The sequence below is a fragment of the Primulina eburnea genome, chromosome 7, assembly GCF_022965805.1.
Source record: "Primulina eburnea isolate SZY01 chromosome 7, ASM2296580v1, whole genome shotgun sequence".
Taxonomy (NCBI): Eukaryota; Viridiplantae; Streptophyta; class Magnoliopsida; order Lamiales; family Gesneriaceae; genus Primulina; species Primulina eburnea.
The window spans coordinates 15,513,536-15,536,868 of NC_133107.1; the positions used below are offsets into that span (position 1 = coordinate 15,513,536).

Genomic DNA, 23,333 nt, shown 5'->3' on the forward strand with positions numbered 1-23,333 from the left:
TGCCTGTCAAATCATTCTGGCAATAACAATATAGAATACTCTGTATCAATAAATAACTCAATTCAAGACCTATTCTGATCAGTACTCAAATCAAGCCTAATCTGATCCATATCAACGATATCATGATACAATCTAAATCAATACTGAATCTGATCACAATCAATCTACTGATGTTTCGACGGCATAACAATACAATCTTGATAACCCCATCAATCTCAACATCACATATATAATACCAAAACTCATAATCGATATCAATACGAATCATAATCTTCAATAATAACAGATAACAATCGCAAATCTGTATAATCTCGATCATATCAACTCTAAAAAATCATAAAATTGTATAAACAGTTCGTTCTTCAATCTGACTTCAATTATATACTGTCTAATATATCCAGAATACCATAAATCCATCGTATCTGATTCTGGCAGTATCATAATTTCAAATCATATTAAAAACGTAAGAAACTTACGTCCAGTTGAAGCTCTCGTCGCTAGGAACTCGGTTGTAAGGCCCGAGAATTTGATTACCTGTAATCTGAAATGATTTGGGTATAATTACCGTAAATTGAGATTAATCTGAAATGATTTATTGATTAATCAAGGTAATTATAAACGGAACGAAGTTGACCGGAAAAGATGAGAAAAGACGCAAAATATATGTGCAAGGAGGTGTGCTCGCGCACATGCGCGACGTGATGCACGAGCCATGCGCGGAGTGGATAGAAGACCCCGCGCATATGCGCGGCGTGAGTGCGCGCATATGCGCGGCATGTCCAGTAGCCTAGGAAGTGCTCGGCGCATATGCGCGATATGAATGGCGTACATGCGCGAGCAGGGCAGAAAGGTTGGCGCACATGCGCGGCAGAAGGCGCGCATATGCGCATGTGATAGAAGGCACGAGACAGTAGGTCTCGCGCATATGCGCGAGTAGTCCAGTAGATGGATAAGGCTTCCGGCACATATGCGCGGATTTTGAGCGCGCATATGCGCGAGTCATGCAGAACGGAAAGATGCCACTTGCCCTGATGCATGCGACGTGTATATACATATATATATATATATATGCATACAACGTTAATCATCAAAATGAAGAATTGAGGGGAGGTTTTGCTTCTTGAGTTTAGAATTCGATTTACGAGAAATTCGTCCGTCTGATTTTGAATCCGAATACGGTATCGTGTTTCTAGCGACGACAACTACAACTGGACGTAAGTTTTGTTACGTTTAGACATGTTCTGGAATTAAGCTATTGTCAGAATTGAATATGATTCATATATGATGTTCTTGTCATGTTAGACATAATAGAATCGAAGTCAGATTGAGAAACAGATTGATTATGTAATTGTTATGATTTTTGGAATCAATTTGACTGAGATTTCATATCAGATTTGTATTGTTATTGAGATTTGAGTTGAACTGATACTGATTACGAGTTCTGGTATTATATCTGTGATGTTGAGACTGACGGGGTTATCGAGACTGTATTGTTATGTCGTCAAAACATCAGTTGATTGATATTGATCAGTTTCAGTAGTGACTTCGATTACATCGGGATATTATCGATATGGATTAAATTGTATATGATCCGATATTGATCAGTTTATGTTTTGATTTGAGTATTGATCAGAACAGATTCTGAATTTACTTATATATTGATATTGTGTCTGTTAGGTATTGTTATTATCAGATTGAGAATGGACAGAGTTGAATTCAGGACTTCGTTTTCGTCAGAGCGGGAAGATAAAGGTATAAGTCAATGTGTATTGGGAGATTGACTTGAGTCGGTTTGGACTTGAGTTTCCCTAAATCACATACTTTACTTTATTGCATTGATATTTGCATTGATTGATTGATGTACTTGTTCTCTTGGTTTATAGATAGCAGGTATTAGAAGAGTAATCTGATGACACAAGTGCCTGTTAGTGGTGGGATCACCACGGGCACATTGCACGATGTCATGAGATAGTATATTGGCGGTAGTGCCATAGTCTGTCACCGGATAATTGGCTATCGATGTGGACAGAATTATAGCTCCTTCTATTACTGGTGATCGGTACTGTATCGATGTGGATAGAATTATAACTTCTTTTATTACTGTTGATCGATGTCTTATCGATGTGGATAGAATAAGAGTTTCTTCTATTACTGGTGATCGATACTATACCGGTGTGGATAGAATCAGAGCATTCTTCTATTACTGGTGATCGATGCTATATCAACGTGGATTGAACTGGAGTCTTTTCTATTACTGTTGGTTGATATAGAATGCCAATGTCTGGAAACCGGGATCCCTAGGCTAGGATTGAGTCTAGTCTGAGTCGTGGAGTCACGAGCTTTGTCGACAGTTTGATATTGATTATATTTCAGCTTTTTACATATAGTGCTGTTATCTGTCCATGCTTTTATGTTTATCATATGATTGTATGTTACATTGATTTATACTGGGATTATATTCTCACCGGAATTATCCGGCTGTTGTCTTGTCTGTATGTGTACTTGACAACAGGTGGGACAGGTTCGGGGTCAAGAAGAGAACGAGGCTGGACTAGATAGCGTGGAGATCCGGACTTCAGAAGCAACTTAGGATTCAGTACTGATATGTAGTTGAACCTAGTTGAATTATTGTAGATAATACAATAGTTGTATGTTATGTTTAATATGTAATTTGCATTGAACTCCATTACGTTTCCGCTTTGTATTTTTTTAAAAAAAAAATTAGACTCTGTTTATCTTAATTATCCCAAAGATGATTAAGAAGATAATTAGCGTCCGGGTCCCCACATCGGTTATGCACTCAAATTTTAAATATAACGGATGGATCTTGACCAAATCAAATTTTTAACATAAAAGCTTGCAATTCCCTGGAGCCTCGATTTGTTTCCTTTTTCTTCTTTCTGAAGAATAAATGTTGTTCATTATATATATACTAGGCAATATCACCTCAATTCTTGAGGTGTTTACCCGGTTTGTGGTTCCACTTATGATTGTTTCTATTTTTGTTAAAGAAATTAAACATGTGTTTATATTTGCATGTCTTATATTATACTTTAATTTATTACCGTATAAAAATATTTAAATCTAAAGTAAAATAAAACAATATTGAGTCCTACCTAATTAATTGGTATGGTTAACAATACATACTTCGAGTTTTTAATATATTAATAAAAAATAATTTGTTCGAGTACAAATGTTAAGAAAATGAAAAATATGAAATATTTTTTGTCAATGTTAAATATGGGGGAAATAGAAGAAGAAGTCAGTATTGTAATCTATACAAAAATGGAGTAAATGAGTTTGCACATGTTAACATGATTGGGTGTAAGATGATATGTTGTTAAATATAGAAATTTATAAATTTAAGAATTCGTAAGCTTTCGAAGTTTAATCTTGTTAGAATAGTATATTGTAATTTGCAAAAAGCTTATTGATATATTGTAATTTGCAAAAAACTTATTGATCATCTTATTTAAAAACCTATTTAGCTAACCAGATGGAATGATCCGAATCCTTATCTTTTGGTTGAATCCATATGTGTTTTGATTACATTGGTTAATATTTTCTTTTATATTTGTAGTTACATAATTATTATTTCATTTTAGAATTGTGCTTAAAAAATTAAAAATTGTGAAAATGGAAGAAGCATATAGAGTCGGAAATAACAAGGAAAAGTTGAGTAGGGGTTAAAGTAGAAGAAGTTTAACTACTTGCCTTAAATTGAAAATGAAATATATGTTAATTTTAAAACCTAAGTAGAAGACAACTCTATAAACAAGTTATTAGACATTTGAAAATAGAGTACCCATATTGACTGCATGGCAACGACTCTAAGATCTTTATACTTAATAACATTATTGATGTTGATTGATTTATGAACTTGGTAACATCAATTTATATATTAACTGTAATTTGATCCGTTAAACAATCAATAAGAACACCAAAGCTCGAGATTAATAAAATAAATTTGAAAACCTATTAATATGGAAATGATAGTAACGGCTATAATGTTATTAGATTTAAGAATCAAATTGATAGATTTATGAAATTGGAAACTTTATTTTTTTAAGATATGAAAAAATAACTTTAATTTAATTCGTAGATGAAAGACTAATAAAAGAAATTAAAGTATATGAACACAGTTTATTCGAACTTCGTGATGAGAAGAAAGTAAAGTTCAATATAATATAAGTAGAAGAAACTTATAGAGAAATGGTTGATGTACCAGAAGAAAAAAGAAGCAAATACATAGAATTAAATGAAAAGCAATTTTCATATATGTAGGTTTGATATAGTACAATCTAAAGCTCTTAATAGATTTATATATATGTTTTACAACTAATCATGTTCTATACTACAAAATAACTGGTTTATTATTCATTTAAGGTATATATTGGTTTTAATGGATATCAATGATATCTAATTCTGTTTCAATAACAGTTGCACGGTCTAGTAGGAGAGAAAGCTTGAATTCCATCTTAAATATTTTTAGTAAGATGACGGCTCATACTGAGTTAGTATTATGTGTTCGACCTCTTTCTGAAATAGACAGGTGTAACGACATTGTCCGCAGTCGATACAAGTACAATAAAGATTGTTCTCCATTGGATTTGATTTACAAACTGAACTTGTAGTTAGCAAAGGAGAATTAGTAAGTAGTGTGCAAATTCAGAAAAATTAGTTCAGTTAAGATTAGCCCACTAAAAAATTACTGAAGCTGTGGCTTACTCTTGTGCAAAGGTCTTTGCACTCATAAAGAATGTTTGCTTCACTAAAGTAGCTCTTGTTTGTTGTCGCCGGGGATAAAAGAATGTAAACACGCCGAAACACCGACCTCAAAAAATTAGATCCACCTCATGTACTGATTTGTGCACTAAATGAAAATTACTGTGAACAAGACACACTAAAGAAAAAACAGTTCTTGTGATGATTATTTTTAGTGAAATGTATGTTTATTTCATTTGGCCATGTTTAAATTCCTATTTTCTTGTATAATTCAATCGCAAAGTACCTTCGCAATCATATTGGTATCCTCATAACAGATTGTCATATTTTGTTTCATCATTATTGCTTAAAAGTAAATTAAAAAACATTTTGGAAAAACCAAGATAGATCATATTTTACAAGGAAAAATCCATGTAAGCTAGGGGTATAAGGTAATTAGACAACAAGAAGTACCAGGAAATGCTGACCCATTAGCTTACACAACTGCTCAGAAGCCTAGAAACACAAATAATCATAAATCAAAATATGGCAGAAAATTAATATCTGGGAAAAAATACCATCATGACTGGTTTCAGTTATCAGGGTCAAGATTGTTTGGTTGGAATTGCCTCGAAGTATGTAAATGAAAACCTAACAAATAAAGGAAAATGTATGAATCACTATTTTTATCTATTTCAGTAAGGCCCGAGAAACATAGAAAGTTACTGTAATTCTTACCGCTCTGCTTTCGTTGCCAACAGCTAAGGTCAAGGTGATAGAAGAAAAGACCAATGATGATACTGCTGAACTTGCACCAGAAACTTGAATTCCTTCTAGCTGCTAGTAAATCGTGTGGTTGTTGTTAAAAAGTATAATACTGTAAACTCGATCAATGAATTTTCTATCAATATATAATGATGATAGATGCTGAGCCAATACCATTTAGAAAGCATTGCGCTAACCTTCAATCGTAAAACATAAACAAGTGAAAGAACTGGAGAAGTGGGATCCCATGTTCGAACATATCCATCTTGATATCCTCCTATATACATCCTCTGAAGCTTATTTGCAGCAGTAGACAGATGACAAGGAAACGCCACCAGTAAGAGGCCACCGCGAATCCCTCCCAGTCAACATGTCACCCTCTTGTAGCTTGGCAGGGGCAAACTGTCTAATGGAACAATAAATGGTCATTTAAACGAAATGAATAAATAAATTGAATGTACAACATATGATGGATTTCAGTACCTCTGAAAGTTCACAGAAGAAACTCCTAGCTCTACCCATCAAATAAAGCTTTCCCATAGTCATATGGTTCCAAAGTGGGCATTGATGAATGATACTGAAATGCATGGACTGAATGATTATGTCCTGTCCCAGGCTTGAAGATAGACAAAGAAGCAAAATCGTACAAATGCAGTTGTCCTAGATTGGTCAATATAAATATGTTAGAGTAGATGCCCTACAAGTCAACTGTTGACTAGGGATTTTATTGACTCAAGTGTAATAAACAATCTTTATTTTAATATAATTCATTATTTCATGGTTTGTTAATTCTTTATCTGTATACCCATGTTATCAAACATAGATAAAGACCTTGATTATACTTTAATACAAATGAATCGTAATTCGATGTTGAAACTCGTTTGTAAATACTGTATGATCTAAATTCGTTCCTAGTCGATTCAAGCCGCCTAAAACATGGATAAAGGTCGCTTGAGCTTGAGACTAGCATCTGTGATGTTGTGTACTACGTTTCTTAGTAAGGGCATAGAGATGTCCAAACATGCAGATGGGTAGTCATAGGATGATTATACCGAACAACCCTCCCTCGGACTTTCCAAGTGGTTATCATTCATCGAGAGGATAAGTCCGTGGTTATGATTGTACAACATTAGTCCTTACGATCCGGGACAACACTGAGGCTCTATATGCTAGGGCTGTGCTTTGACTCGTTTACCGGCTCCAGGAGAGTCATCAGGTGGCGAGGTTGGGTACAGTTGCGACACATATAGGAGCCAGTGCATTGTAGTCGGGGATTCACCGCTCACCTACGGGTGTGGATATCCTATGTGATCTAATGAAATAATAGTGCATGGAATCTCTGGCCAGAGTACGAGATGTACGTTGGAGAAGGAGTTCTCCAAATAGTACACGCGATGCCACTATTATAGTTATCACATAGTTATCGAATTAATATGCAACCCTCGATGAACCAATGGTTGCAGATTCGATCGGGATATATGAGATGAAGGGACCGTACTGTACGTTAATCATAATCGACTGGTTCTTGCAGGCACTATCAGTGATACCTAGGGGATCATGGGGCGATGCTACTAGACGCTCTTACCATGATCCGATGGGTGCTATCAGAAATGAGTTCTGACATTCTTGATCAAGGTGTTGATAGAAAGAATGGGGCTAACTAGGGTAAGCCCGAATAAAGGATTCTGTCCTGAATCACAAAGAGTTGTGAACCCACGGCTAGCTGTATCCCTGAACCATTGAGGGTCACACAAGTACTGGATTGTTTGTTCCCGTAGAGAGAATAAATTCAAAAGTTGAATTTATATTATAAATTCAAGGAGTTGAATTTATGATAATTAAATTTTGAGAGAATAAATTCAAAGAGTTGAATTTATAAAATTTGAGAATTTAATTTATTAAACTCAAATGTTGGGTTTATTAAATATTAAATTTTGGAGGTGATGTAAATTCAAGTAGTTGAATTTATAATTTAAATAATAAATTCAAATGTTGAATTTATAATGTATTTAATTTATTAAGCTCAAAAGTTGAGTTGTTTAATTAATAAATTAAAATTGGTGGATAATATGTTTAATGGGCTTGTAGGGGTACAAGTCCAACATATTAAATAATTAAAGTTTTAATGGACTTTGATTAAATTAATTAAACTAGTTGGACTAGCCCAATTAATTAAATCAAGCCCATTAATGTTAATTATGTAATTAGGTTATTATTATTTTATTATAAATAATAATTGAAAAGCTAAACCACAACACCCACCAATAAACTTACGTGAGCCTCCACCAATTTTAAAAAGAAAAATTCGGCCACCTTGATTTAGGGTTAGGGTTTGAGCCGTCTCTCCATTATTTCTCTCCTACGTAAAATCTCTTCTACTTTTCTAGTGCAAATTAGAAGAGGATCAAGCAATCTAGTCGTGGACTTGATAGGAGGATCAAACAAGGAGATTATTGAAGAAAGTTCGTAGGGATTCATCAAGAGCTAGATCTGTTTATATCGGATCAGTTGGAGCCAAGTGATCTATTCACAAAGGTATAAATTTCTAACACCCTATGAATGTTTTGTTAAATCATACGAACGTCCAAAGCAATATTATTTTGTTTTTCAAAATAAAATAAAAAATTTTAAATCTTCCGCTGCGTTTGGGCGTGTAGAAAACAGGATCCAACAAAATAATGAAGTTGAACTATAGTTGTCAGGTTCATGGGCCTTTGTTGTTATAATTACATCAGCAAATGATCCATGGGGAGTAAAGTCAGCACGTTCCACACACTTCAGTTGTACTAACCCAGCAGACCATTCAATATTGAGGATCTGCATAACGAGAAAGTTTCATAAAAAAAGACATTATGTGACTACGAAGCTTCGACACTCAACAAGAAAGCACCAAGATATTAATAATAAATTTAACCCATATAAAAATAAGTTTCTGGCTTTAAGTTGAAGTCAAAACCACTGTGAAATTATTTTCCAGAAACACTGGCAAACATCTCTATTAGAACCAGTATGAGCTGTGCCGTTTCTTGAACCTCTTCAATTATGTGAGATATTTCATAATCTTAAAACAGAGCATTGAATCCAAATTAAGTATAAATGTACTTATTATTGATATACACTAAAATCAGGATTATTATTGATATACAATCTCACACGGTCATCAAATGAATCCAAATTAAGTATAAATGTACAACACCCCTATTGCATTGATATGTGGTAACAGATGCGAGTGAAAAAAAAAAGGTCAAACTGTGCAACTTCACGACTCATTCTAGTGACAACCCCTCCTAACTTGAAGAAGGAAACAAGATGCAGCTATAGCATTGCAAACATAGATTAGCTCGTCGATACCAAGTACCCTTTCCCTTCGCATAAAAAGAATAAGCAATTACGCTCGCAAGAGAAGCCAAATATCGGTACAAATGAACAACATACAGTCAAGGATTCTTCAGATCCTATGTCTTCACCACCATATGCAAAAGGTAGGCCGATCAAACTGAAGAAAAAACACCGAAAATGTAACAAAGTAAATAAAAAAACGAAACAAAAGCAAGAGAAAAAAAATAACCAGACGAAGCTGTCCAGTCCCAAGAAGAGGGAACACCGCGAAGAAGGATCGAAGCCAAAGAATTCACAAACAGGTGGAAAAGGTGCAAGGAATGAGAAGAAAAAAGTAGACCGATCAAACTGAAGAGAAAACACCGAGAATGGAACAAAGTAAATAAAAAAAACGAAACAAAAACAAGAGAAGAAAAATAACCAGTCGAAGCTTTCCAATCCCAAGAAGAGGGGACACCGCGAAGAAGGATCGAAGCCGAAGAAATCGCAAGCAGGTGGAAAAGGTGCCAGGAACGAGAAGAAAAGAAGAACGGAAGAGGAGGTAAGGCTACATCAGTCCCGTTTTGATGTCCTTACTGTTGTAGCGGTGGAGAGAGAAGCTTATTACACGTGTGATGTTGTTTACCGGTAACCGGACAAAAACAGGCCTTTTTAAACTTATTCAGGCTTTTAGTATAGTATATATATATATATATATATATATATATATATATATATATATATATATAGCATGCATGGTGAAGCAACGTGGCTCACCCTTCAAATTGTACGTCTCGCGCATATGCGCCCAACTCTCTGGACCCATCACTCACCTCATGCACATCTCGCGCATATGCGCGCACACATCTCGCGCATATGCGCGAGGTCTTCTGCCACTGTCGCGCATATGCGCGAGGTGTTCTGTCCTCGCACATTGCTTCGCGTCTTCGTACGTCTTTCCTATCTATTTCTGGTCCGATCCATTCTGCCTATAATCACATCAATTATCACCAAATAATTTCAGATTACGGTAATCAGAATCTCGGGCCTTACTACATGCTTACATGTTTAAAATGTGGTTTTCTACTAGAATAAGAGACGCGATCTAGGAACAGAGAACGAGGACCGTAAAGGAAAAATATTTTTGTTAAATGTTTATGTTTACTTATTTAATATATGGTTTATTCTATATAGTATTTTTGAAAGTGGTGCTTCTTAAAATATATTACGCGCAGAGTTGTATTTAACTGACAATCGAGTTTTGATGAAATAAGGACTTTTTGAGAATTCGACTATTGTTTTGAAAAACTTTTCTAAGCAAAATATTATACATACATTATAATGGGCATAATGGGTCTATTATACTAAGGTTGTTGGTGCTAAACTTGTACCAAATATTTTAGTTTATAACAAGGAATCTAAACCCTAGTTTTCTACATTCAAAACACACGCACAAAACATAGGACTCTCCTCCATCATGACACGCACATACGCCATGTTTTCCAAGGATTTTACGTGAATTTTGAAGGTAGAATGCAACAAGCTTCTTCTCCCGTGTCTCGGCCAATGCCCCTCGCGTCAAGGATTGTTTTTTGTACGTGAAACACGAAAAGGCGCGTCTTAATCTTCCTTTACTCATTGTTCATATCATGTTATGCATTTTATACATGTTTGCATGAAAAATATGATACCCTTCCAATTACGTAATTTATTTTTTATGGCATATACATGATAAAACTTTGATTTTCATGCCTTTCAATTCATGCTATTGTTGCACAAAGGGGCTGCCATGATAGGGCTATGGGAATGGACATTTTTCAGCATGTTTAAGAATCCATAGAAGCACGGTTCAAGGACGGAACGTGTGAGGATAAGGGCTGCATAATTTTGGATTGTAGAGAAGCTAGGCTTTCGATTTGGGTTTCCTAGAAAGGTGCAATTGCTGGCTGATTTTGGGGCACGTTCGGTGGTCCTAAGGTGGTCTACTGATGGCCCTAGATAGGTTAAGGGATGGTTAGTGCGAAGGCTAGGGCTGATACAAGAGAAGGGTGTTACGCAAGGCTTCAAGCGCATGGGTTGAGGGCTGTGGTCGTGCGTGGGATGTAGGGCTGGTGTAAAGTCCAATAATTTAATTCATGTAACCTGAATGCATGCAGTCTAGGATTTTATTTAAATTTTGAGTTTAATTATTTTTATGCACTTTATGCATAATTACGGCATGATAGGATTTATTTCATGAAATTTTAAGAGTTCATGCATTAGAGTTTCTAGATGCATTTCGCGCTCGAACGAGGAACGGAGACCGGGGAATTATCAGAAAAATTATTTTTACTACATGATTAATTTTGTAGTGACCCGTTCCAGAATCACCTACTAAACAGAACTTAAGCATGCAAAATTAACATTTAAAACTGAATCAGGTAAACAGCGGAAAAACAATAATACAACCCAATCGAATCTGTAAGTACAAAATACTTAAACAACCAGATCGAACTAAATTCCAAGAACAAATACCAACAACTACATGTCAACCTCTGCCAGCTCCCTGTCCACTCCCTCCTGGACCGTCTAACCTGAGACCTGCCCCATCGAATAGGGTGTCCAAAACAGAGATAAACCGAGGACGTGAGCATAAAACGCTCAGTACCGAAAGCATGAGTATACAAGACTGCATGTATGCAAAATGTACTGGATACCAGGATCTGGGTATAACGAAATACTGCTCAGACAAATGACGTCAAGGTATGTAGCACTCTGCGCCGTCGCACCAGGAGGTGGCTCCCATACCAAATGAACCTGTGGATATAACGGTGACCTGACCACCGTCGGCCAACGGGGTCCAACCATCCACAACAAATGAGGGCTGAGCACCCTCTCAACAGGCTATCTCAAAGATAATCAGGCTCAACATGATTATGCAAATGCCGCATAATAAACCATGCATCATATGACAGATAATAATGCAACACATAAACATGCAACACATAGTAAAGCATACTCAATCCTGCTATCTCGGATAGTACTTTCGTACCTCAAACCAGTAGATCCTAGCAATCAGCCCTAGAATCAAGCCTACAATCCAAGTGATACCATATCACTAAACCACATCTAAAAGCCTTAACTAGACTAATAGATACTCTCAAATCTCAAAGGGAACCCAGAACTATACCTGCGTCCGTAGTCAGCCCACTGATGCCGCTAGCCCCCAACTAGAGCACAGCTCCGCTACAAAACCAGTAGCTCCCCGCTAGTGCCCGAACCTCGGGAAAAGACTAGAAACCCATCAGAAACGACTAAAACGCTCTGGAACTCTCGGAATTGGCGAGTGAAAAGTGAAGCCTCGCGCTTCTATTTATAGACAACGATCGGACGATCCGATCCACTTCAGACGCTCCGATCCGGTACACTTCGGACGATCCGATCCACTTCGGACGATCCGAACATTGCATGTCTTCCACGTGTCCAGCCACCTGTCTTCGGATGATCCGAACCCTGATCGGACGATCCGAACTCTGACATGACATGACTCGTCTGACTCCGAACAGAACGGTCCATCCGAACCCACTTCGGACGATCCGAACCAACTTCGGACGATCCGAACCCGGTTCGGTCCTTCCGATCCCACCGAAATACAATTAATCCAATAATTAACTCAAATTAGGCATCGGGATACTACATTCTCCCCCTCTAAAAAGGATTTTGTCCGCGAAATCGAGTCTGAAGAATGACAATTCTGAACAACAACACATTCAACTTAAGAATGAATTACAACTGAAAGCACAACTGAAATTACAATCATAACTGAAAATACTACAACTAGAACAACTCTGGATGCTCTGACCGCATGCGACTCTCTAGTTCCCAAGTAGCTTCTTCAGTACCTCGGCGCTGCCACTGCACTAAGACAAGAGGAATAGTCTTATTCCGCAGTACCTTATCCTTCCGGTCTAAGATCGAAACCGGTCTTTCCACAAAAGACAAATCCGGATTCAGCTGAACTTCTGTCGGATGCAAAACATGAGACTCATCCGCTACGTATCGTCTCAGCAAGGACACATGAAACACATTGTGAACACTAGACAGATACGGTGGCAAAGCTAATCTGTAGGCCAAATCTCCCACACATTCTAAGATCTCAAAAGGACCAATGAATCTCGGAGATAGCTTACCCTTGAGTCCAAATCTCAGAATCCTCCGAAAAGGTGATACCTTGAGAAACACTTTCTCGCCTGCATCAAAATGAAGAGGTCTGCGCTTGGTGTTCGCATAACTCGCTTGTCGATCCTGAGCAGTCTTGATCCGCTGTTTGATCACAAGAACTTTGTCCATGGCCTGCTGAATCAATTCTGGACCCTCAACCTGTCGTTCTCCGACTTCTTCCCAGAACAGGGGAGTACGACAACGTCGACCATACAATGCTTCAAACGGAGACATACCAATACTCCTATGAAAACTGTTGTTGTATGCAAACTCTATCAGTGGCAGATGATCCTGCCAAGCTGGCCCGAAATCCATCACACAAGATCTCAACATATCCTCAAGAGTACGAATAGTCCTCTCTGACTGACCGTCAGTCTCTGGGTGATATGCAGTACTCAAACTCAAGGTAGTGCCCAAAGCTTGCTGAAAGCTGCCCCAAAATCTAGATGTAAAACGAGGATCTCTGTCACTAACGATACTCACGGGCACACCATGAAACCGTACAATCTCCTGAATGTACAACCGTGCCATCCGATCGAAAGTGAAATCTCTGTTATACGGAAGAAAATGGGCAAACTTAGTAAGCCGATCCACTACTACCCAGATAGCATCTCTATTCCCCACAGACATAGGCAAGTGAGTCACGAAGTCCATCGTGATATGCTCCCACTTCCACTCCGGAATAGGAAGATTCTGTAACAAACCTCCGGGTCGTCGATACTCAGCCTTCACCTGCTGACAGACTAGGCACTTGGAGACATACTGATAAACATTACGTTTCATACCCTTCCACCAAAATCGAGTCCTCAAATCTTTATACATCTTGTTGCTCCCTGGATGAACACTCAACTTGCTACGATGAGCCTGGGACAAAATCTCCTCCCTCAAAGTGTCATCTTCCGGTACAACAACATGACCAGATAAGCACAAAAGACCCTCGGACTGATAGTGGAATCCAGAAGTATTATCTCCATCAGCCAACCGAGCTAATTTCTGAACCTTAGAATCAGACATCTGAGCATCTCTAATCCAAGAATACAAAACTGGCTCGGACAAAATAGTAGCTATACGGATACTCTCTGTTCCCTTCCGATGCTTACAATTGAATCCCATCGAACAGAAATCCTGAATAATCCCAGATACAGCACAAGTCTGAAGAGCAGATAACCTCACCTTGCGACTAAGAGCATCGGCCGTGAGATTCGCAGATCCTGGATGATACTTGATCTCACAATCGTAATCCTTGAGTAGATCCATCCAACGACGCTGACGCATGTTCAACTCAGCCTGAGTGAACAGATACTTCAAACTCTTATGATCAGTGAAGATCTCAAATCGCTCACCATACAGATAATGGCGCCAGATTTTCAAAGCAAAAACGATCGCTGCTAATTCCAGATCATGAACAGGATAGTTTTCCTCATGAGGCTTTAACTGTCTCGACGCATAAGCAATCACATGCTCATTCTGCATCAGAACACACCCTAGTCCCTGTAAAGAGGCATCGGTGTAAACACTGAAACCACCAGATCCAGACGGTAAAGCCAAAACAGGCGCAGATGTCAAACGTCTGCGAAGTTCCCAGAAACTCTCTTCGCACTCTGATGTCCACTCAAATGAAACATCTTTCCGAGTGAGCTGAGTGAGTGGCTTAGCAATCTGAGAGAAGTTGGCAATGAAACGGCGATAATACCCAGCCAACCCCAGAAAACTGCGGATCTCGGCTACTGTCGTCGGACGCGACCAGTTCAATACCGCTTCCACCTTGCTCGGGTCAACTGAAACTCCCTCGCTAGAAATGACATGACCAAGGAATACAACCCTGTCAATCCAAAACTCACATTTACTTAGCTTCGCATAAAGCTGATTCTCGCGAAGTGTCTGTAAAATAATCCTCAAGTGTTGTGCGTGTTCTTGCTGATCATGCGAATAGATTAAGATATCATCTATAAACACCACAACAAACTTATCCAAGAAATCCCGAAATACCCGATTCATCAGATCCATAAAAACTGCTGGTGCATTCGTCACCCCAAAAGGCATAACCAGAAACTCATAATGCCCATACCGGGTCCTGAATGCAGTCTTCGATATATCTCCCTGATGAACTCGAAGCTGATGATAACCAGACCTTAAATCAATCTTGGAATACACAGAGGTACCTTGCAGTTGATCAAATAAATCATCAATCCGTGGCAACGGATACTTATTCTTTATCGTCGCACGATTCAACTGCCGATAATCTATGCAGAGCCGCATAGAACCATCCTTCTTTTTGACAAAAAGAACTGGTGCTCCCCACGGGGACACACTGGGTCGAATATACCCCTTGTCAAGAAGATCCTGCAACTGCTGTTTCAATTCTTGCATCTCCGATGGAGCTAAACGATAAGGAGCTCTAGAGATTGGTGCCGTGCCTGGCACTAAATCAATGCCGAAATCTACTTCCCGAACAGGAGGAAAACCAGGAATCTCCTCGGGAAAAACATCCGGAAAATCGCAAACCACTGGAATGTCACCGACACCGATACTACCTGCGGACGAATCAATAGCATAGATAAGGTAGCCTTCCCCGCCCGACTCTAAAGCACGACAGGCTTTCAGAGCAGAAACCACAGGCATCGGGGGTCGCGCTCCCGCTCCATAGAAAAACCAACTGTCGCCCTCAACTGGACGAAACTGCACAAACTTCTGATAACAGTCCACAGTAGCTCTAAACACAGTCAGCACATCTATTCCCAGAATGCAATCAAAATCCTCCATCGCAAGAATCATCAAATTAGCAGTTAAAACATTACCCTCAAACTCTAGAGGACAACCCAAAACTAGACGTTTAGCTAACACCGAATGACCCATCGGTGTGGAAACAGATACCACAACGCCAAAGAAGTGAAAGGTAACGCATGACGCTTAGCAAATCTCGCCGATATGAATGAATGCGATGCACCAGTATCAATGAGAACGTAAGCAGGTAATCCACATAATAAAAACACACCTGCGATAACTCTCTCGTTCTCCTCAGCCGCCTGATCCTGGTTAAGAGCAAAGACCTGCCCTTGAGTACGCGGTCGGAGGTTAGAACCCTGAGTAGACTGTTCCTGCTGTGGCCTCTGATGAACTGAAGCCTGAGAACCAGATCCTGATCCTCCGCCTGTCTGTGGACAATCTCTCTTCATGTGGCCCATCTTACCGCACTTGTAACAAGCACCCGCAACCCTGCGACAACGCTCCGTCGGGTGATCCTTCCCGCAGTGCTGACACGGGCCCCTCTTCTTCCCAAAATGGTGAACTCCTCCAGATCCAGAGGAAGAAGAAGTAGATCCAGCCTTCTTAAATGCTTGGGCGCGGGGACCCAAAGAACTAGTAGGACGAGCAGACTGCATGGCTCGACCTCTCAACAAATTGCCCTCAGCCTGGCGACAACGATTTACAAGGCCCTCATACGATGTCGGATCATCGCAGACAACAACCCGATCATAAATCTCCTGATTGAGGCCCTGAAGAAAATGGTTATACTTGGCCATAGCATTGTCACTGACATGCGGAACATATGGAAGCAACTCAAAGAACTTCTGCTGATACTCATCAACAGACAAACTTCCCTGCTTCAGATTGATCAACTCAATCGCCTTGGTCTGCAGAAGAGCTGGCGGAAAGTAAAGCAACATGAAAGCGGCTCGGAAATCGGCCCAAAGAACTCGACCCTGTCGCTGAACTATCGGTGCAGAGGTAGACCTCCACCACTTGCGCGCACCACCCTCCAGCAAGAAATCAAGGGTATCAATCTGCTGCTCCGCCGAGCACTGAAAAGTCTTGAAGCAGCTCTCCATCCTCTCAAGCCAATTCTCCGCAACATCCGGAGTCTCACCGCCCGAAAGAGGTTTCGGCCCCATCTGCAAGAACCGATGCATACTAAAACTTCGAGGCTCATCACGACGGTGTTGACGACGTTCTCGATGCTCTCGACGACGTTCCCGATCGTCGCGGTCTCCCCAGCGTCCAACGCTGCCATGACTACTAGCATCGTCGTCAAAACCAGACATCTCTTAGCTACAAAAGTTACCAGAGATTAAACCCAAAAGAACAGTTCTAAATCCCAAAATCTTAATGCATGCTCTGATACCATAAATATAGTGACCCGTTCCAGAATCACCTACTAAACAGAACTTAAGCATGCAAAATTAACATTTAAAACTGAATCAGGTAAACAGCGGAAAAACAATAATACAACCCAATCGAATCTGTAAGTACAAAATACTTAAACAACCAGATCGAACTAAATTCCAAGAACAAATACCAACAACTACAGGTCAACCTCTGCCAGCTCCCTGTCCACTCCCTCCTGGACCGTCTAACCTGAGACCTGCCCCATCGAATAGGGTGTCCAAAACAGAGATAAACCGAGGACGTGAGCATAAAACGCTCAGTACCGAAAGCATGAGTATACAAGACTATGACATGCATGTATGCAAAATGTACTGGATACCAGGATCTGGGTATAACGAAATACTGCTCAGACAAATGACGTCAAGGTATGTAGCACTCTGCGCCGTCGCACCAGGAGGTGGCTCCCATACCAAATGAACCTGTGGATATACCGGTGACCTGACCACCGTCGGCCAACGGGGTCCAACCATCCACAACAAATGAGGGCTGAGCACCCTCTCAACAGGCTATCTCAAAGATAATCAGGCTCAACATGATTATGCAAATGCCGCATAATAAACCATGCATCATATGACAGATAATAATGCAACACATAAACATGCAACACATAGTAAAGCATACTCAATCCTGCTATCTCGGATAGTACTTTCGTATCTCAAACCAGTAGATCCTAGCAATCAGCCCTAGAATCAAGCCTACAATCCAAGTGATACCATATCACTAAACCACATCTAAAAGCCTTAACTAGACTAATAGATACTCCCAAATCTCAAAGGGAACCCAGAACTATACCTGCGTCCGTAGTCAGCCCACTGATGCCGCTAGCCCCCAACTAGAGCACAGCTCCGCTACAAAACCAGTAGCTCCCCGCTAGTGCCCGAACCTCGGGAAAAGACTAGAAACCCATCAGAAACGACTAAAACGCTCTGGAACTCTCGGAATTGGCGAGTGAAAAGTGAAGCCTCGCGCTTCTATTTATAGACAACGATCGGACGATCCGATCCACTTCGGACGCTCCGATCCGGTACACTTCGGACGATCCGATCCACTTCGGACGATCCGAACATTGCATGTCTTCCACGTGTCCAGCCACCTGTCTTCGGACGATCCGAACCCTGATCGGACGATCCGAACTCTGACATGACATGACTCGTCTGACTCCGAACAGAACGGTCCATCCGAACCCACTTCGGACGATCCGAACCAACTTCGGACGATCCGAACCCGGTTCGGTCCTTCCGATCCCACCGAAATACAATTAATCCAATAATTAACTCAAATTAGGCATCGGGATACTACAAATTTATATTAATTAAAATAAATTTTTTAAATGTATTTTTTCAAAAAATGGGCTTTGTGGGGTATGTTTCAGCGGTACACAAATTTTATCGAAACAAATGATTTTTTGAGGATTCAGGTATCATTTTAAAAAAATATCCCAAAACGAAATATTTTTCGAGTGTGCGTTTGGACTTAATGGGCCTACTTTTAAGCATGATGCGCTCCCAATCCATTTTCTACCCTTTAATTTTATACTAGTGTCCATTAACACTTTTATTTAACCTTAACCTATCACATAATTATTATTTAACCTAAACCTAATTCCCCCACCAGCCGACAAACCCTATCCCTATATGCTTCTCTCGATTTTAGCAGCCTCTCATCAGCAAAGTTTTGGCCAAGTTTCATCTTTCAAAGAAAAATCCCTCTGGTGCTTTCCCTTCGTGCGATTCTTCAGAGTTCTCGTTCAATATACATCAAGGCACGCATGTACTTTTATTTATGCATCATACATGCTAGATACTTTTTAATATGTGTGTTTAGTTGCATAGAAACTGTCGATCCAACATATAACATGGAAAGGCTTCGGTTTTTGTTCAAGTTCTTGCATTTGTTTTCATCCAACTCACGTTTTCTTTAATTTGTTGAAATGGGGCTGCTGTAATGTGATGTGAGGGTCTGTTATCACCGAAAGGAAGTTTTATTTTAGCAGGAGTTGAGGCCTTGTTGAGTTGGGAGGAAGACGCGTGAAGTTCTTGATGCGTTGGCTCGTTGGTGAGGAGATCAGCGGCTTGTCTCGAACCGTCGGTGCATGAGTCGATCCAGACCATGGACCAGGCCTAGGAAGGCCCGACAATCACTGGAGCAGGCCTTGTAGCCGGTGGAGCGTGTTGTGCGTTCGGGGTGATGCTCGACCGAGTGGGCTATGCTTCGTGCATGGGCCAAGTGCGTGGGTTCAATGGGTTCAGAGATGTCATAGGGTGGTCCAAGTAAGGTAAGTCAGTAGCTGGTTCCGTCGGATGCGGGCTAGGATCGAGAACTGTGGGAAGGGTCGCACCAAGGGTTGCTTGGGGTGTTGCTGAATTTTTCCAGCCACGTTGATGTATGGTCGAGAGTTTAGAGCTCTGTGTTTTTTAGGTTTTTAGGGCCTTTTAGATTTTTTAAGGATTGATAAAAAGTTCGGAAAAATTTAGTTAAGTTTCGGATCGATTCGGCTTAAAACCAGGCTCCGGTCCAAGTTTTAAAACGAATCGGTTAAGTTTTGAAACGGGCTCGAGTTTTTGTCTAATAAATACTTATAATTATGCTTTGGGATATTTTAAGGAGTTTGGTAAGCTTCGGGTCGAATTTTAGAGGTACATGGGTAAAACGGTAATTTTTAGTTTGTAGGGGCAAAATGGTCATTTTTCACCCCGGGTGAGTTTGGTCCTGGAAGCGCCCTGAGCACATTTTATCATGTTTTAAATGTTTATGCATCATGTTTATGATTTTTATGCAATTATGATAAGTATGGTCCATGCTTGGTTTGAAAGAAAATGTTTCGTATATGCATGTTTTTATTAAGTGGTAAAATGATAATGTTTCTGAAGGATGGGAATCGGTTGTGACTGGCGATGTATATGTATACAATGACATAAGATATTATGAGCTGAGGCCAAGGCTCAGTGGAAGGGTATTGTTGTCGCTGATGTCCTCGCCGTCTGGTACCGTGGTTATACGTTGATGTATCCATCGAATAGAGCTGATACAATAGAGCTTATACGAAAGTCACAACTAATGAACTGAATTCAATTGAAAGAAAATGTATACATATATTATGACATGAGATGACATGTTTTGACACGTTATGATTTTATACGACAAGTTTATGTTAATGTTTTTAAGTTCACGAAATATATGTCGAGTATGATATTTTTCACTGTTGTGTGCCATGTATATGTATCTTTTATTTTTGGTACAGGTGTGTTGAGTCTTTAGACTTAATAGATGTGTGTGATGCAGGTGAGCTTGATGGTTAGGGGACTGGAGGTGCCGAACTTTGAGTAGGCAGTCCTGGTGCGGTGACACGACCTGAGGACCACATGTTTTCCGCATTATGATTTATGAGATTTGAGAAGAGATGAACATTTTCATACGTTGATGATTTTAATATTCTTATTCGTTTGTGTTTACATATGATTTTGGATGAGTTTGGTTATTTTAAACTGCACTATTTTTACTGTCAAATATTTAAGTTCATTTTTCCTTACGTTATATTTTTTGGTAGAGCGCATGCATGCGAAACTTTTAGATGTTATTTCGAAAATAGGAGCTTTTTTTAAATATATATATATATATATATATATATATATATGTATGTGTGTATATATATATTTCCGTCTTTTTAAAGGAATAGACGTTACAGGCGTTATCAGAGCAAGGGTTCTGTATAGGGTTGTGCTACCGTCAGCTTCTGCCGCTCAGTCTTCAAGCCTCAAGTCTGTGAGTGTGAGAACCCGAAAATTTCGACCGAAGCAAATCAAGTAAGTAATATAAAAATTATTTAAAATGAGTTCAGTAATTTTTATTTTAACTAAACAACTGGAATAATAACTTAAATCTCATCAAATTTAACTCGATAAAGTAGATTCTAAGCTCGGGGATTAGCTCAACAGGAGGTCAAGCTACAAGTAACCGTATCCATTTAAGTGTTGCCAAGGGAGGAGTAAAACCCCAGCTCAAGGACACAATCTTTTAGCTCAAGGAAGCTCAACTATGTTTGTCCTAAAATGAGAGCTAAAGGATTGGACAAGCTAATGGTGTAAGAAATGATCTTTGAGGAAATCCATGGAAGAGCTAAAGGATGAGCTAGGAGATCAAGACACAATAATGATGCAAGAAATGGCTTTTGATGCTTGGTATGGAGCTTGATGATTTAATAACCTTTGACCACCATTACTCCATTTCTTGGAGGCCAAGGGGACGGCTAAGGGGAGGCAAAGGGGCAAGTGATTTTCTATAAATAGGACTCTAGAATGATAGAAAAGGTTACCCCAAGAAAACCTCAAAATTTCGGCTTTTTCCCCCCTTCTCAAACCACTCGGCCGAAATTTCAAGGAAGAAAAGAAGCTCGGGCGATTGACGTGCTGGAGTTTTGCGTCGTCATACTGTCGAAGTGAAAGCAGTATTTTTGAAAAATACGCCGAGGTGCTGCCGGAATTCCAAGAAAGAATTTCATATAACAATTCATGTAAGTGGGCTTTTGATATGTATTCGTTTGTATTTTTAAACTTGAATATGTATATCATGACATGCATGTATGTGTGTCTTCATTTTCGAAAATTGCTAAGACATTCTGTTTAAAATTTCGATCGATTATGTGTTCTCTTCTATGCTTCGAAATTCTTTGATTCCGCTGTGTCAGTATGAAAACTCTGAAATCTGAAAATCTGAAAAGTTCTGTCTGATAAGTCTGAAATCTTTGTTGCACTGTTACGATTCGAATTTGAAATGGGACGAGAATTGTGATTCTGTCTGGCCCCCATTGGTGGGTATAAAACCATGTTCTGTCTGGCCCCCATTGGTGGGTATAAAACCATGTTCTGTTCGGCCCCCATTGGTGGGTATAAAACCATGTTCTGTCTGGCCCCCATTGGTGGGTATAAAACCATGTTCTGGCCTCACTCCTTAGAGGACTAACATATTGGGGACAATTTGACCATGGAAATGAGATGAGTAACAGTGTTCTGTCTGTTCTGATATGTTCTGTTCCGAATTGAAATGATCTGTATTGCTTCTGTTTTGTTCTGAATCATTTGATAAGTTATGTCTCTTATTCGATTCGTTTCCATTGTGCCAAGTTAAGAATATTAGTTTTGAAAGTATGTTAAAGAAATGTTTTAAGGAATTAAGTTCTATATGTATCTTTGGAATCGATCGACCCCCACTTGCTGAGTGTTTCCCAAAACACTCACCCCTTACAAATTTCAGATAAGAATGAGGAGCAACTGAATGAGGAAGAGCAAGATGCTTTCTGGGGTTGGTGAATCAGAGATCAAGATCAGAATTCAACATTTTACTTTTCTTTCGTTTCCGCTATTAGAAACTCTGATGTATTTTATTCCTTTGTCATTGTAAGAAAATATTTCATTTATGAAAAAGACTGGTTTGATTTGATACGAGGCTTTATTGTTTTCAATTTAATTGTTAAACAATGCCGGATGTCACCGATGCTTCGGACTCGGGGCGTGATATTTAAGTGGTATCAGAGCTACCAGGTTCATAATCCCGCTGGGATTTTGACAGACAAAATTTGACAAAGTCAAATTTTGGCAAAAGCCTAGTGCATCCCAATCTGAACCCAACCTTCATCTGTTCTCTAAAAATTCGAACAGCTCAAAAAATCTATCCTTTCGGAAATGGCTGCCCCTCGTACTCGCACACAGGCTGCTCTGCGCATGCGTCAGCTTACCATCGATAACCACGCTAGGAAAATAGCGACTTTAAAGGCGCGACTAGCCAAAGGGAAATTGGAAAGGCAAGAGCTGAATGAGATTAGGCACCTGCTGGAGTCGGACGTACAGCGACTCACTCATCATTTGGATGTAGCTGAAAGCCAAATGCTACAAATACCGACGAATTCGATTCGCTTCGCGCGCTTGGTTTCAATCAACAAGGATTTACTTGAGAGAATTGAGATAGAAAAAGATCGCGCTGCTCAGGCCCGTCAGCGCCAGTAGGAGTACATCGCCAAGCAGGATCGGTATATTTCGAAGCTCCACGACACTATGGATCGGCTCCAAGACCAGAATAACTACCTACATTCAGTGATAGAAAACATGGAGGAAGCAGAAGTAGCACCCATGGAGGTAGATGGAGTCGAGAGCGATAGTGATAGCGACGGAGGAGATGTGTTCGAT

General features: G+C 39.7%; 1 protein-coding gene across 1 annotated transcript; it reads right to left on the reverse strand.

Annotated features, from left to right (window-relative positions):
* Window positions 1-4,968: 4,968 nt before the first annotated feature.
* Window positions 4,969-10,426, reverse strand: LOC140835724 (uncharacterized). Its single transcript, XM_073201129.1, has 9 exons — window positions 10,280-10,426; window positions 9,230-9,355; window positions 9,038-9,156; window positions 8,905-8,965; window positions 8,143-8,286; window positions 6,117-6,145; window positions 5,953-6,046; window positions 5,667-5,871; window positions 4,969-5,541 (listed from the first exon to the last, which is right to left on the reverse strand). The coding sequence occupies exons 1-8, from the start codon at window positions 10,424-10,426 to the stop codon at window positions 5,767-5,769; spliced, it is 825 nt and encodes a 274-aa protein (XP_073057230.1). The 3' UTR covers window positions 4,969-5,541; window positions 5,667-5,766.
* Between the last annotated feature and the right edge of the window lie 12,907 nt (window positions 10,427-23,333).

Bases quoted from the DNA above. Each gene is read 5' to 3' on its own strand.
- LOC140835724 (XM_073201129.1), bottom strand. From the start codon at position 10,426: ATGAGTAAAGGAAGATTAAGACGCGCCTTTTCGTGTTTCACGTACAAA. The intron at 9,356-10,279 runs GTATGTGCGTGT...GGACTGATGTAG, and splicing joins AAATCCTTGGAAAACATGGC to CCTTACCTCCTCTTCCGTTC. The intron at 8,287-8,904 runs GTATGTTGTTCA...CTCGTTATGCAG, and splicing joins GATCTGAAGAATCCTTGACT to ATCCTCAATATTGAATGGTC.